At 41.4% G+C, this 15,600-nt stretch overlaps 1 protein-coding gene across 12 annotated transcripts in view; it reads left to right on the top strand.

The window, feature by feature from the left end:
- ACOT12 (acyl-CoA thioesterase 12) overlaps window positions 1–15,600 on the top strand; it is a 94,999-nt gene that overhangs the window by 22,920 nt on the left and 56,479 nt on the right. For 7 of the 12 annotated variants that reach the window (XR_008957577.1, XM_044384076.3, XM_044384075.3 and 4 more), the window contains 6 exons: window positions 6,499–6,655; window positions 8,831–8,950; window positions 9,849–9,999; window positions 10,656–10,711; window positions 11,026–11,089; window positions 11,774–11,872. Coding sequence is in view for 11 of the 12 variants with exons in the window: in XM_044384076.3 (XP_044240011.2) it covers window positions 6,499–6,655; window positions 8,831–8,950; window positions 9,849–9,999; window positions 10,656–10,711; window positions 11,026–11,089; window positions 11,774–11,872 (647 nt within the window). In the remaining variant the exon portion in view is untranslated. The remainder of the gene's footprint in view (window positions 1–6,498; window positions 6,656–8,830; window positions 8,951–9,848; window positions 10,000–10,655; window positions 10,712–11,025; window positions 11,090–11,773; window positions 11,873–15,600) is intronic. The other 5 variants (XM_048221139.2, XM_044384073.3, XM_048221138.2 and 2 more) reach the window with 2 other exon arrangements.

Genomic DNA, 15,600 nt, shown 5'->3' with positions numbered 1-15,600 from the left:
GACATCAGCATGGTCCTGGGACCACTTCACAGACGACGTTTGGGTTGGGGAAAAAGTTTTTCAAAGGCTTCTATTCTTGCAGACCTTTAAAGACAATGCTCATTACCAAGCTACTTTTAAAGAAATGAAGAAGAGTCCATCCTTTTGTAAAGATGTTCTCAGTACCAAACTATATTTAAATGCATTTTGCTAAAGCAATGAAATGGCTGAACCATGAGAGCAAGGGCATACTAAAGAGAAAATTCAAGGTGGAAGGAGGCAGGACATGAAAAGATAGGACTGTGTCACAGGGGCTGTCTTAGGCCAGACGAAGAGGCTTGACCTTTCTTCTCTCCTTGAGGAAAGCCGATGAAGGTTTGGGCAGGGTTGCATGATTAGGCTGGCACCTATTATGGTCAGTCTGCATAGAGGAGGGGAGACTAGAGGGAGGGAGACCAGGCAAAGGGTGAAGAGCTGCTACTCCAGGCAACGACAGTAGAGAGGGGAGGGGAAAAGGCCAAAAATATGCAAGGGATAACAGCAACGGAACAGGATCACTCATGTGGGGAGATGGGTGAGGAAGAAGTTGTTCAGGGTAACTCAGGCTTCTGGTCTGAGCAGCTGGCTAGCTATGGTGGTATCACGAACTGAGCTAATGCATGTGAGGGGGAGGGGAGGGGCGGTTTTGATGAGATGGATGATGAGTTTAGTCTGACTGTGCCTGTGGAACAACTAAAAGGACAAAATCAGGGCTGGGGAGATTTAGTTTGAGACACAACAGCTTACAGCTGGTAATGCAAATGAAGCAGCACCTACCTACAGTTACCTAGGGAGGGCTCACAGCAGCACCAGGTTGGTGGGCCAAGAGCGAAACTTGGAGAACATGGCCATTTCAGAGGTGATCAGAGGAGGAAGATGTATCTCAAAGGAGACCTAGAGGGACTAGTAGGAGGGGTGCAGGGAGAACCAGAGAGACCAGCATCATAAGCCAAGGGAGTAGAGTTACATGAAGAAATGAGAGGTCAGCTGTGTTCCAGAAAGTTAGGAATAAAAATTGTCCACTGAACTAGGAATATGGAAGTCATTTTCATGTGCTGCCGCCATTCAAATATAGAGATAAAATTATTGTAATTGACTTTAGCTTCAGTTTATTAGGGCGTTGGGCAGATCACCCTAGAGGTCTGGTTCAGTTTAGGATTAGAGATTTTTAGAAGTCTGTTTTTATCACGTTTCCTCTGATCAGCCCTAAAGTAGATTATTCTACATTCTTTTGTACAAAACAACTTCAAACCTAACTTCGTTGATTTGATTTTTTAAGAATTGTACTAGCTTTCATGCCATCAAGATACCGTAGAAGCTAAAAGCGATTTCTCTTAGTGTCAGAGCCGGACCCTGGAACGTGACGTTGCCGTGAGCGCATGGTTTGTCCACCTGCGCCTGGTGTATCTGGATGGAGTTTGTTTTAAACCGCACAACACCTTCTAAAGGAAGATAGCTAAGGTCATCTTTGCTATTGAGCCATGTTCTTAGAAAACTCAGGGTTCTATATTGATAGTAATATCACAACTAATTAGGATCCCTTTCAAGATTTTATGTGGTTGAAATGCATGTTGTTAGAACAGTGAGAAATTTGAGTCAAAATCATACGCTTTCAAAGGAAAAAGGAAACAAAAGAGATTAGATTATGTAAAAACAGAACTTCTTTCTAATGTGCTGTTATACCACTGGGTCATTGTTCGGAAGCTTGGCTTTACGAAGACTTCATATTTGGAGGATTTTAATAATTTTTTAGCAAGAAATCAAATCTTTATGAGCATTGTCCTGTTAATCCTTTCTGGTTATGAGAAGGAAAACTAGAATATCCTCAATGCAGGTGAAGGTTCTTGACCCAAAATTGTAGAATGAAAGCAGAATTTGTCCAAGCAGAATGATGACGTAGTACTTAGAGAACATCCAAAGTCCAAGTATTGAAATTGACCTCTGGACAAGTATGCTCTTATTTGGAAGCCTGCAGAAAGGGTGAGGTTTGTTTACCATACTTAGCTTGAATACACAGCCAGAGGTGTGAGCCTGACTTGGTGTCTGAGCCTGGGAGAGCCGTATTTCTCCGTTGATTGGCAATTACCTGCAAATACGCATGATTCAGCACCGAGGTCACCTGCACTCCGCGTATTTCTGCATACACGTCATAGCTGATGCTCGTGCACACGTGACCTGCCCTAGTACCCACCTCTGTGTACCCCAGTGTGTGCCGCGGATGTCTCCGTAAGAGCTGAGTCGCTCTTATAGAAGGAATTGCCTTATATTTGGGTCTTTACAGTGTTTCTCATAATATAAGGCCTACTCAGTTTTTAATTCTATAATTATTTTAAATTATTTAAAAATAAGTAGTACACATGCACAGGGTGAAAAGTTCAAAAGGTATGAGAGGGCATTCAGTTAAAAGATAAGACTTCCTACCATCAGTATCTCCCAGTTAGCCAGTTCCTATCCTCAAAGACAACCGATATTAAACACACACACATACACGCACGCACGCACACTGCACATACTTGGAGCACAGTATTCAAACAGCTGTGCGCCTTTCTTTTTTTCATTTAACATTGTATTTTAGAGAGAGTTTATATTTATTTTGAACAAAAACTAAGAGATATTAACCTAAAAAGCATTCAATCAATACTAGTTTGAGATATTAATAGGACATCATCTGACAAAGTCAGTAATAGCAAAAAAAAAAAAAAAAAGAGCGAGAGAGAAAGAGAGAGAGAGAGAAAGAGGTTGAAAGGGATTGAAGATTTCATGTGCCTTTTAAAGACCACTTCGGGAAGCAGTCCAATTCTGATGACAGCAATATGGTGGACTTGGTGTCTAGAACAAACTAAAATTTCTGGATAAAATATTTATAAACATCTTTGCAAACACATCTCAGCAGGCAGAAAAATAAGAGAAAATCTTGAAGTCCAGAAATGATGAGAAAATGCAAACGCACAGTGTAAGGAGATAGAAGGACTGGCATTTGCTCACGACTCTGTGGGCGCTAGAAGACATAGGTCCTGCAAAGGATCGGGACACAAAGCCAGCGGCCCATGTTATGTGGAAGGTTGGATCAGGGAACCTTACGTGTAACTGCAAACCTAAAAAAATGATACTCTTGGTGAGTGAAGTAGGAAAATCCCAATCCGCAGAGAGCTCTCGTAGGCATGCTTTCCTATCTCAGCCTTAGCCCTAGGTAGAATGGGAAAAAACAAAAAACTAAAAAACTCAATGAATTTCCCTTTGAGAATTCAATCACAAGCGCATTCTTACGCAGATGTGGTATCAGAATTCGCATGACTTGTTTGGACTGAAACAGACTACACGAAATTTAGTGGGAAGTGGCTCTGTGTTATAGTTCCCCAGCTGATCTGCAACCATAAATGCAAACCCCTGGAGAAATGACTTTAAGCCCAGCTCTCAGGAATCCCCACACACATAGATCCAAGGAATCCTAGTCAAAAATCATAAAAGATGAAAATAAATAAGTCACCAAAATCCAGAGGAAGCACCAGACAATAGAAGGAGGCCCACAAACACTATAATCACAGCATTTATTATATAAAGAATATTAAGTAAGAATGTTAATGTATTTTAAGAAATAAAAGAGAATCAAAATATTATTCAGGAATAAAAAAATTACTTAGAAGGTTTGACAATGAAATGAAGGGAATTTCTATACAAAAATATATATAATAATTAAAAAATTTACAACTCAGTGAATGGATTAAACCGCAGATAAGACAGTACCTAGAAGGTACATCTGAAGGAGTTACCTAGAATGCTGATGGATTGGCAAAGAAATGGGAAATATATGAAAGATTTGGAGACATAGAGAAAGGAATAAGAAGTCTAACATGCATCTAAGCAAAGTTCCAGAAAAAAAATAAAAAGAATGGGCGAGAAGTAATATTTGAAGCAAATGATATAGATACCTCATTCAGAGGTAACAAGAAAGTTTAATATACATGTGAAAAGATGTTGGACTTCATTAATCAGGGAAATGCAAATTATAACCAACACGAGATATTTCACACCCACAAAATTAGAAAAATTTGAAGAGTCTACAATATTGTTTAAGTGAAAATGCAGAGTAGTGGGAACTCTAATAAACAACATACAGAAGTGTAAACCAGTACAATCATTTTGTTACCTAAAAAATTCTATTGAAAGCAAGGACTGTGAATGTGGAATAAATCAGCACAATTAAGTTTATTCATTCATTCATTCATTCATTCATTTATTCATTCATTCATTCAATAAATATTTACTGAGTGCCCATATTCAGGAATTATATTAGAATTTAAAAAGAAAATCAGTTCCTGACCAAAGGAGCTTAGGATCTACTGGGTCAGACAATCAAAGATCACACAAATAAACATAAAACTATAACTGTGAAAGAAAGATGCATGTGAGAGCTCCTAACAGTGGGAATCAGCTGTTAGGTCTGGGAAGGCTTTCCTGAAGAAAAGATGCCTGGGATGGGCCAACAGAGTATTAAGGAGGAAGAATTTCCTTCTACCCTATAAACTACTTCTAGCTCATATAAGAATTAAGTTGACATGAGACAGATTAACAGGAGAAAATCAAACAAAAGTTCAATTACATGTATACTGCCTGTGTATATAGGAGAGACCCAGAAAAATAGTAGCTCACTGAAATGGCTGAAACCATCACCTTAAATACCATCTTCAGCCAAAGACAAAAGATGATACTGGGGGTGGTGAGTCAGTTATGGGAGGTTACCAAGAAAAGCACAGGAAAAGAGAATAAGGTTATTATGCAGCTATAAGTCATTGTCTTCTCCACTGATAAGTTTCTAGATTTAGAGTCGTCCCCCTCTTTCTGGTACAGCACTGGAAACATCCTTACAAATGAAGATTTTTCTTATACACATAAATGTCTCTTACCAATTGGTAACTTCTACTGGGTTTTCAGAGCTTCTCTTGTATCTATAGTTTCTTAAAAACAATGAGCCTGAAAGAAGCAACATGCCAAAGAGGCATATCTTGGGGTGGCAAAACTTGTCCCCCTATAAGAGAATAGGAGGTAAGGGGAAGAAGGTGGTAGTGGCCATAGGAATTGCATCTGACAGAGGGAACAGCATGTGCAAACATCCTGGTGTTGAAGACAGTACTTAGTTATAGAACTGAAAAAAGTAGCTGAAGCAAAGAGGGAGTTTGAGAGAGAATACGATGGGGGGAGAGTGGTAGGAGCGGCAGTCCGACTAGCTGGGACTGGACAGGTAGGCGTAGACCAGACAAGGAAAGAAGGGCTTAGGGCCAAGGGAAGGATTTGGACTTTTTTATACTAGGATGTTATGGGATGTTTCTGACCTGTTTTTAAGTAGATGACTGAAATTCCATCAGTGGAATGAAGGGGAAAAACATGAAAAGACGATCAATTAATTATAAATCTAAAAATTTCGTGAGAAAATGCAGTTCAAGGTCTTTGTAGCCACACTTCTCACTTATACGTGACTGTGCCGAGAATGGCCCCATTCCCAGTTCCCAACAGCTGGCCAGTCTGTGCTCTTGGACTGCGAGCTCAGCTCTGCCTCTGACAGCACAAGCAGGATGGCACCCCTGATTTGTAAATCCTCCCCCTACCTCCTCAACAATAGCACATGAGATTTAAGCCTAGCTGATGATTCACTAGATGATGCAGGAAGCATAATTGAATACATTTTACTGCTTTGCAGCCAGAGTAAATGATTTCTCCATTGTTGGGAGTAAAAACCAATTTGTCAGTAAATGAAGCAGATATGATTCAAAGGAAGTAGAAGGACAGAAAAGTACTCACTGTGTCTTTTCTGTTTGTGACTACATTCATTGCAAAACAGTAGCCATGGGAGGCCACGTTCCCATTCTGAAGTTTATCCTAGAGCAAACTATTCCGGATTCTCAGTGTCAGTAGCCCTTTATAGGTCCAGTTCCTTTCATTTTAACAACCTTATTGAGGTATAATTGATGTACCATGAATAATAATTATTATAAATAATTTAATAAATGATTATAAATAACAATTATAAATATAAATACTTGATATCAAAGCTTGATACGTTTTGAGACATGTGTACCCCCATAAAACCATCACCACAATCAAGATAACATATCCATCAAGCCCCAAATTTCTTTTTGCCTCTCCCCACCCATATCTGCTCCTCCCCCACTCCAAACAACTCACGTTTAAATGTGATTATTCTCTTAATCAAAATTCCTGTGAACTTGAGAGGTTGGAATACACTCTCTAAAAGAGACTTTCTGATCCGTTATCTTAACCAGTTCACTGTAAATATCCACCATTCAGATGAAAGTCACTGTGTAGAACGAAATCCATTTATTTCCTCAGAAGATTTAAGTCTTCGGGAATAATTTAATTTTTCCAACAATCCCCTGAGTTCAGTGTGCTGCTAGGAAGGAACAGCCATAGTCTCAGGCCCTGCTGTTAACTCCACCAGTATTAATGTTTACCCCTACCTTTCAGACCCCATCTGTGACGAAGAGGAAGGAATGGTTCTCACAAGTGGCACATCTGTTCAGAGCATTGAACTTGTCCTCCCACCCCATGCAAACCATCATGGAAGTACATTTGGTGGCCAAATTATGGCTTGGATGGAGACCGTGGCTACTATTTCTGCAAGGTTCTTGGCTTTGACCTTTTTTTTTTTTTTTAAGATTTTATTTATTTACCTGACAGAGATAGAGACAGCCAGCGAGAGAGGGAACACAAGCAGGAGGAGTGGGAGAGGAAGAAGCAGGCTCATAGCGGAAGAGCCTGATGTGGGGCTCGATCCCAGAACACCGGGATCACGCCCTGAGCCGAAGGCAGACGCTTAACCGCTGTGCCACCCAGGCGCCCTTTGGCTTTGACCTTTGGCGTGTGATGTTGGGTTCCACTGGGAAGAGATTAGAAAGGGTCTGAGTCCTGGTTTTTGAGCTAGCCAAGGAGACAAGGGGAGGAGTGTTGCCTTTTATTATAGTGAAAAAGTAAGTCATTTACCCGTTCACCTTAGGATTAATCTGTCCTTTTGTTTGAAGGTGAATGTTTATGTTCTTGGTTCAAAAATAAAAGTGAAATGACTGATCTGATTCTGAATTGTAAATGTTGATCCTGTAACCCTGAAACTCTCTGTAATGATAGTTATGGTACAGTGGATGCAGAATGGAAAGAGGACAGCCTTTACACATAAAAATAGTCCAGTTGTAAACTTTTTTAAAGGCAGTTTACAATTAGGTTTGACCTTTTGAAGTTGGTGGTTAGAATTATGGCCAGAGGATTAACTGAAAAATAAGATGAGAAAGACAGAGGAACTTGGAAGAAAACTTTTAAGTACTCCTCAGTTTAAAAAAAAGGGGTGCCTGGGTAGCGTAGTCGTTAAGCGTCTGCCTTTGGCTCAGGGCGTGATCCCGGCGTTCTGGGATGGAGTCCCACATCGGGCTCCTCCACTGGGAGCCTGCTTCTTCCTCTCCCACTCCTCTGCTGTGTTCCCTCTCTCGCTGGCTGTCTGTCTATCACATAGGTGAATGAAATCTTTAAAAAAAAAAAAAAAGATTTGAAAAAAAAAGACTTTTTATTCTTTTTTTTTTTTTAAGATTTAATTTATTTGAGAGAGAGGGAGAGAGTAAGCACAAGCCAGAGGAGGGGCAGAGGGAGAGGGAGAAGCAGACTCCTCTCTGAGCAAGGAGCTTGATAAGGGCTTCAATCCCAGAACCCTGGGATCATGACCTGAGCCAAAGGCAGACGCTTAACCAACTGAGCACCCAGGGGCCCCCAAAGGCATTTTATTCTTAATGGAAGCATGTAGGCATTTGAGCAGCTTTAAGGAACATTGTGTATTCTGAAAATGCATTTGAACAGGAACTGTCCTACTGACAGTTTTTGTAACTGTTGATAATTATGAAGATTTTATTTCCCCCAAATTAAAAGAATTTTATTGCGATTATGTCTATAATTGTGACTATAGTTAGAAACCTGTAGAAATCCTCCTTATAAATTATGCACAAATAAGAGCTTGTTTTTAAAATGAGATTGTCATTCTCAATGACAATAAAGTATTTGAACCTGTTCTATTGTGAAGACTTACAATATAATTAACTATGGCAGAGTCTGTTCACTCAGCATTGGCACAATTCCTTTGAGTAATTGAATGACTACAGTGGGAAACTAAAATGTAGAAAATTACAAAAGTAACTCTGAGATCAAATATGCTTTATAAATATTTCAAAAGTTCACACACACACAAAACTGTAAAATGTGTACCTTGTAACCCTTCAGGCTTTGTGTAGCAATCCAGGTGATGTTCCTGTAGGGAGAAAAATTAGTCTTTTGATACATGAGTAAATTTAGCTAACTATGAGCGAAGGAACGAGTATGAACCGTACCAGCTGACACTTCTTTCCCTGTGCCACCCTCCGACCTGGGACTCACAACTTCCTATGATTGTGATCGTGAGCTATCAGGGTGAATAGAACCCTCAAATGAGAACAAAAAACACTGCTTTGTTTTTCAGGGGGACTTACAGGGAACAGAACAAGAGCAGGGCTGTCACCACGAGAGCAGAAACACCACGCATCTTGGTGAAGACCTCACAGCTTGGGGGCATGGTATCTCCCAGAATATTTGCAGGGAGTGTATAGACTCACAGTCAACATACATCATCTACTTCTTTATTTCACTCTTAAAAGAGTTAAAAGAGATGTTTATTTAGGAAGTACATTGGATATTTGTCAATTGCATGTGTTAAACAAATCGACAGTTCATGAAAATACTTTGAGAGTGAGCACTGTCTCCTCTCTCTCTTCCCTTGTTTCCTCAGCCGCCTCTGTCGGGCACACCCGCTCCTGAAGTCCGTGGACATGTTTAAGTTCCGGGGACCCTCTGCTGTTGGAGACCGGCTGGTTTTCAACGCCATTGTCAACAATACATTTCAGACCTGGTAAAGCCCACGTAATGCTCTTAGGTGGCTATGAATGAATTCAAACTTGCACATGAATAATTTTTTTATTTTTATTTCAATCTGGAGGTGAGTGTAGGGACTACTGTAAAGTATCCACGTTCCTTCTAATTGTTTTTGAAATTTCACTCAGTCACCAACATCTGTAGACACTCATTTTAACCCTCTTTTCTGCTTGGAGCCTCTTTGTACTTAATAAATTGTGATGGGTTGGTTTTTGTCTCTTAAGGGTGACTCCCAGTTGGCCCAGTTTGGTCTCGGTGTGTCCCTGTCATAATTATTAACTATTCCTTTCACTCTCAAAAGAGTCCCAGTGACTTCGTGGTCAACTGACTCATAATGGACCTGTTATTTATCACCATGAGGTCCAAAGCACTTCCCAGTTATTTTTATTATTCTTGATACACAATGAAAAGATTTCATTTCTTATTATTTCTTTTAAAATGTGAAAAAGAGTATCTATGTTTCCTATCCAATTTTAGTGTCTGATGTTTTTTAATATAGAACAGTTGTTTTTAGGGGAGAAAACTTGACTTTGGCACAATTAACTCCCCCCCCCCCCAACTTTTTCCCACTTGATGGTGGGAAAGTAGTGGAAATTTTTCCAAAGGCTGGTACATCAGATCCATCGACCTGATGAAGTGGATTTTAACAGTTGCATAGATTTGCAGTGACAGAAAGCCCAGGGCCCTCATTCTCTTTTTTGTTTGTTTGTTTTGTTTGTTTGTTTTTATAGTTTTTGGTAAAAGCATTTTTATTTCCCAGTATTTTATGACGATCAGAATGGAAGAGATTAGTGGTGGCAGCGGCTGTGGGGACGGGCCGAGGAGGCCTGGTGCGCTCGGGTTCTCTGCCCACTGCCCCGTGTTGCCCTCTGCAGTGTGGAAGTGGGAGTGCGTGTGGAAGCCTTTGACTGTCAGGAGTGGTCTACAGGCCGAGGCCGTCACATCAACAGTGCTTTTCTCATTTATAATGCTGTCAATGATGAGGAAGAACTGGTCACATTTCCCAGAATCAAACCCGTGTCAAAGGTCAGTTAGTAGCACGTAAGTTTCAGTAATCAGATCACTTCTAGGGGTAAGTGGTGGGTACAGAGCTCCACCTGGAATCTCCTCTTGCCAGTAACAACTTCCAAGGCGATTCTTCTTTGGATTTTTTTTTTCTTTTCTACATCACAAAGTAAAATGGACTTTTTCTTTTCTTTCTTTTTCTTCCCCCCAAGTCACTCTAATCATTTGTTGGAATGACAGAGGCCCTGGAGACCTCACCTCTGCTCGGCCAGGTGCTGCTGTGGGAAGCATATCATCTTCTGGGTCGTTGTTCTGACTTCTGCTTCTTTACATCCAGCTGTCTGCGGCTCCACATGCAGGGGAACTCTGTCTTCCTCTCATCTGAGAGCTGCCTTAGTGCCAACTCTCACCTTTCCTAAAAACTCTTCACTGAGATACATGTATAATTCTGGTAACAGAAATGATAACAATCACTGCTTTAAAAAAGGAAAGAACAGGGCTGTAAAGGATGTGTTTTTATCCATGCACCTGCCCTTTGTGGTTGCTGAGGACAATTCACACAGAGACGCCGTATGTGTCCCAAGCAGCCCTTTCAACTGAATTAGGAGAGAGAGACTTAAGGACTGTAGCACTAAAATACTAGAAATGTATTGATTTTACTTTGTTTCTTATTAAAGGATGATTTTAGACGATATCGTGGAGCTCTTGCACGCAAAAGAATTCGCCTCGGCAGGTAAGATGTGGATGTGAGGATTTTATGCTATCGTCTCTTATCTAACAAATTATATAACAAAGGGCTCCTCTCTGGGTCTGTGTTCCCACATAATGTAAAATGAGAAGGTCTGATGTTTCCTGGCTGGAGGCTAACTGTGGCGGAGATTGTTCTTCCTGATTGTTTCGCTACTAAAAGCAGCTTTTAAAACTGCTGATTTCGGTTCAAGAAAGTGTCATGGTTACTGTTGTGTGCTAAATGCAGGGAAGAAAACGTATTTATTATTAAACATTATTATTATAACATGTTACTTAACATTTTATTTTTTTTTTCAGAAAATATGTTATTTCCCACAAAGAAGAGGTGCCACTTCGTGTACAGTGGGACATAAGCAACCAGGTAACGGTTTTATTATTGTGCTCTCTTCATGTAAAAATCACATCATTATAAAAATGGAAAATGACATCATTATAAAATGATAGTTCCCACGTTTAACTGATGCAGGTTGTGCCTGCACAGGTTAGATGAAAAGGTGAATTGTATCAACGAATCATCTCAAAACGAAACAAAACCCATCAGTAGGCGGTTACCAACTAGTGGCTTCCCTGCCTTGTTTGAATTACACCCACAATTTCCAAAGTACGGACTCCGAAGGATCTGCCATCAAATGCGTTCAGGCAGCACGACACCGAGAGCTGGTGCCTCAGTGATTTGAGGGGAACGACATGCTCTCCAGCTTGCATTTTTATGACACAACAACAAAGTCTTAGGCGTTGTAAAGTTTTTGACCATAAGAGAGAAAGAGAAATACAAGTTTACGGATTACACGTTGATTCCAAGTCGTACTGAAAAGTAACGTTGTCTTTGCTCAGGACACCAATTAATATGGCACTAATTTGCGCAGCATGCAGGCCTCATGTTATTTTGTCTGAATTCTGGATTAAGAGTTGGAGACAGAAATTATGTTACCTATAGCTTAGTTCCAAGCTCAGCATTACCACTTTGGCTCATTGTCAAAGCAGAAACTCTTTGATCCCGTATCTGTGGGTTGAACTCTCAGCTTTTACAAGAATTATGTTTTAGGTAGCCCTGAGTAATGCCAATGTGGAGGCTCTCAACAGTCTGGCGGCCAGAAGTGGTTGGGAGGTCACCAGCGCGGTGGGAAAGGTAGGAGGCATCCAGGTACATGCAGCACCTGCAGTCTGTCACAAATGAAAGTGGTCGTGGTGGTGGTGCTTCTGCTGCTCCTGCTGCTGCTTTTAACAAGGTACAGAAATCTCTCCAGGAAACTATTTCTAAGAGTCAAATGTCTTTCTGGCGCTGTCTGTAGTCCTCCGTGCTGGCGGATTTGGGGTCCTTCCGTGCGCCCCGCACCTTCCTACCTCTGAACTTAGTTCTCATATTCCACTGCTCTTGCCCCGTCAGCCCCAATCCGAACTGGTCTTCAAGCCCCGGGACAAAATGTGTCTGCATGAAGCCACTCCTATCACCCTTGACTGAAGAACTTCCCCCGTAGGAACTCCCTTAGCAATTACTGTTTCAGAATTAATTTGTCAATTAATTATGCACCGTCTTGTGACGTTGCTTCCACAGAGATGCTGAATTGATATCGATGTCTTACATAGTAATTTAACTTTTTACACATGGCCTTCTCCCCTAACTAGATGACGAACTTCTTAAGAAAGAAGCCGTGTCTTGACTTTGTATCTCTCTTAGCACCTTTTACACTGTTTTGCGGTCATCAGACTTAACATACACATGAATCATTTGGATTCTAATTTTATCCAACTTCAGAGGTCTGTTAGGAGAGCCGTGGAGGCTGATGCCCACACTATCTAGTCTGTAAGGTCGCCACCACAGGTGGCCGCAGGTCCCAGCGGTGCCCACCCCCAGGAGGGGCTCGGTCATGCCAGCCCTGTGCTCACGTTCAGTGTGTACTGCTTTGCATCAGTGAAGCAGCAGCCTCTGCAATGGGGTGACCCCATGTCCTGCTTTTCCTGGGACAGTCCTGGTCGTCCCATCTTAATTAGTGATTGGTCCACCATAATCTGTTGTCTCACCGTAATTACTAATAATGCCTCCATGCCCCAGTCTGGACGATAAATAACGTGGTCACTTACCTTAAAATTGAAACAAACTCTGATACCACTTTACTGATTCTTTTCAACTTTGACCTCTTGCCAGTGTTTTGTTCTGGGTTGTTGGCTTTGATCGTGTCTTTGTCTTCACTACTGAATCCTTTCAAGATCTCCGTTTACCCAATTTTCGATCCGCTTCTGTTTCCACGTCTGCCTAATTCGGTTATGCAGAAACATAGGTTTCACGTTACAAAATGATCTTTTTCTCTTTATCCCACATAAAAGATGCTTCAAGACTTTGTTTTCTTTTACTAGTATGACATCTGTTTCTTGCATCATTGCTGGCATCTAAGCAGCATTGGAAAGGGCAAACGTGCGTCTGGAATGAAGGAAGACAGCATGTTTTGTGAAGCTGTATACTATATAAAAACTTCAGTTCTTTGGAAGTTTGGAGCCAAAATAAACCTAAACAAAGAAATGCTGCATTTGTCTGTGTCTAAGGAGAGCCATCAATATTTAATTCTTTATTTTTGTACAGATACTTATTAGAAGTTATTATATAATTACAGCAACATTCTTATGCCATTTCTGTCGAATTTGAAGCCCTCCAGTTCTTTAGATTATGATAAAACTTGGATTTTTTTTTCCTTTCCACACTATCCTCTTCTCTCCTACGTTTTAAAGCTTTTGTATTGTTCTAATTTTATAATACAGCTCTCCCACTTTTTTCTGTCACGTTTTCATCAAATGATTCTTAAACTATCTGTTATGGATCATGCTTATTTCAGGTTTTTAAAATCCATACTTATGTCGGGCAACACTCTCGGGTCCCCTCCCTCCTGGGGAGCTCGTACTATCATTTCGCTATCGCTCAATAGACCTTGTTTTGCTGCCCACCAAAAAAAAAAAAGAGAGGAAAAAAAAAAAAGAAAAATCTATACTTATTGTTAATATAAATTAGTTAAGTGGCAAAAGTCTAAGATTTCTGGTATTTGTAATTAAATTGGGCAGTACTTATTCTTTTAATTCCTATTTCATTTCTATGTACAGTGGTGGAATTAATAAGAGTAGTAATACAAGGAGCAAAAGTAATACAAGGAGCACCGTCACCCTAAAGGAACTTGTAGACTGTTTCGGCAACATCACACACACATGTGAAACAGCGGAAGAATGATTCTCAGGTAGTTTATGAACAAGTGAGTGATTGTAGTGTTTAAATCATCAAGGTCAGCTCTTAGGCAGTTCAAAGCAAGCAAGACAGTTCTTTAGAGAGAACTTTGGAGAGGGGGTGATACTTTTCTCCTTGCAGATAGCTTAGGTAGATGCTGGAGGGTGAAAGCGGCTGTCCCGGCAGTGAGTAGCTCCAGCCAAATCCTCAGGGTAAGAACCAGCACGGGTAGGAGACTGACATGACAGAGCGATGATGATGAAAGCAGAATGGCAAGGACTACTTGAAAACCTTTCCATGGAACGAAACTCAGCGCAGGACACAGACCAGAGGGCGCTGTTCTCACTGAAGCTGGGGAGGGGCTGGTCCCAGAGCTCCACCTGACCAGTTCTCGTCCCCAGCCCCAGGGGTCATTCCAGGCATCTCCAAGGAAGGTTAGCCTCCCCTCCCCACCCAGGCCTCTGTATAAAATGGTTTTGTCCTCCTTCTCATAATGTTGTCACAATGTCAACTGATAGTATAAAACAGTATAAAATTCTACAGTTAGACTCTTTTCTGCTGTTTGTATAAGATATCCAAATCCATTAAACAGAATCTTATTAGAATGAAAAAACAGTATCATTATAAACTGTTAGCAGTTTCAAGCTCACTCACTTTCGGCTTCATTTCCTAGAATAAAATTCGCCAGGCATCAAATAATAAAATGTTTGAGTTGGTTACAGATGGAATTTAACCTGTATTCTTCTGAGCGTGAAAGAGAGCATGTTCTCTTGAAGAGTTGGCCTTGGAGAATTTTTTTCACTAAGCAGAAGCTGGCTTTTCTAAGACACTAGGGTTCAAAGAGACCAGCACCAACCGCCGCTCTTCCTTGCCGGCTTTGTCCACGTGGGTGTCATTGATTCTCACCGCACAGCCTCGGGGAAGGCTTTCTGCTGCCTTCACCTTCTGGGAGAAGGATTCCGATACCACGCACTCATCTGCTAACCTACTCGGCACTGGATAAGTTAGTGAGCTCTGCTAGGGCAGAGGTCAGTGGTGGCTGCTCAGCTTGTGTTGGCTGTGGCTTCAGGATAGGAAGCGGCAGCGTGTGTCTGCCACCAGGCGAGCGGCTTTCCGGGCAAGTGCTGTGATAGATTCCTAGGGCTGCTCTAACAGGACCACAGACCGGGTGGCTTACACCACAGAAAGGTATTGTCTCGCAGTTACGGAAGCTGGACGTCTGAGATCAAGGTGTTGGCCGGGTTGACTGCTTTTGAAGAGTAAGAAAGAATCTGGTCCAGGCCTCTCCTCTTGCTGCTGCTGCTTTGCCGGCAATCTCTGGCAGACCTTGGCTTGTAAAAGTGTCACCTGACTTCTGCCTTTATCTTCATACGATGTTCTCCCAATGTGCATGTCTGCCTCCACATTTTCCCTTTCTGTGAGAACATCTGTCATTATTGGATTAGGGGCCCGTCCTCCTACGGTTTAACCTCATCTCAACTAATTACATCTGCAATGACCGTCTTTCCAAATAAGGTCACATTCTGAAGTACTCAGAGAACTTTAACTGAATTTGAGGAGACACACTTCAACCCTTAGCAAGTGCTCAGCCCAATATTACATCTCTCTCTACCTTGATTCCGTCAGTGTAGACCATGGCTGGCTGCCCCAAGGCCCGAATCTGA

This window comes from Ursus arctos, unplaced genomic scaffold, assembly GCF_023065955.2.
Source record: "Ursus arctos isolate Adak ecotype North America unplaced genomic scaffold, UrsArc2.0 scaffold_5, whole genome shotgun sequence".
Lineage (NCBI taxonomy): Eukaryota > Metazoa > Chordata > Mammalia > Carnivora > Ursidae > Ursus > Ursus arctos.
The sequence above is the reverse complement of the archived record's forward strand: the minus strand, read 5'-3'. Positions and strand labels throughout refer to the sequence as shown.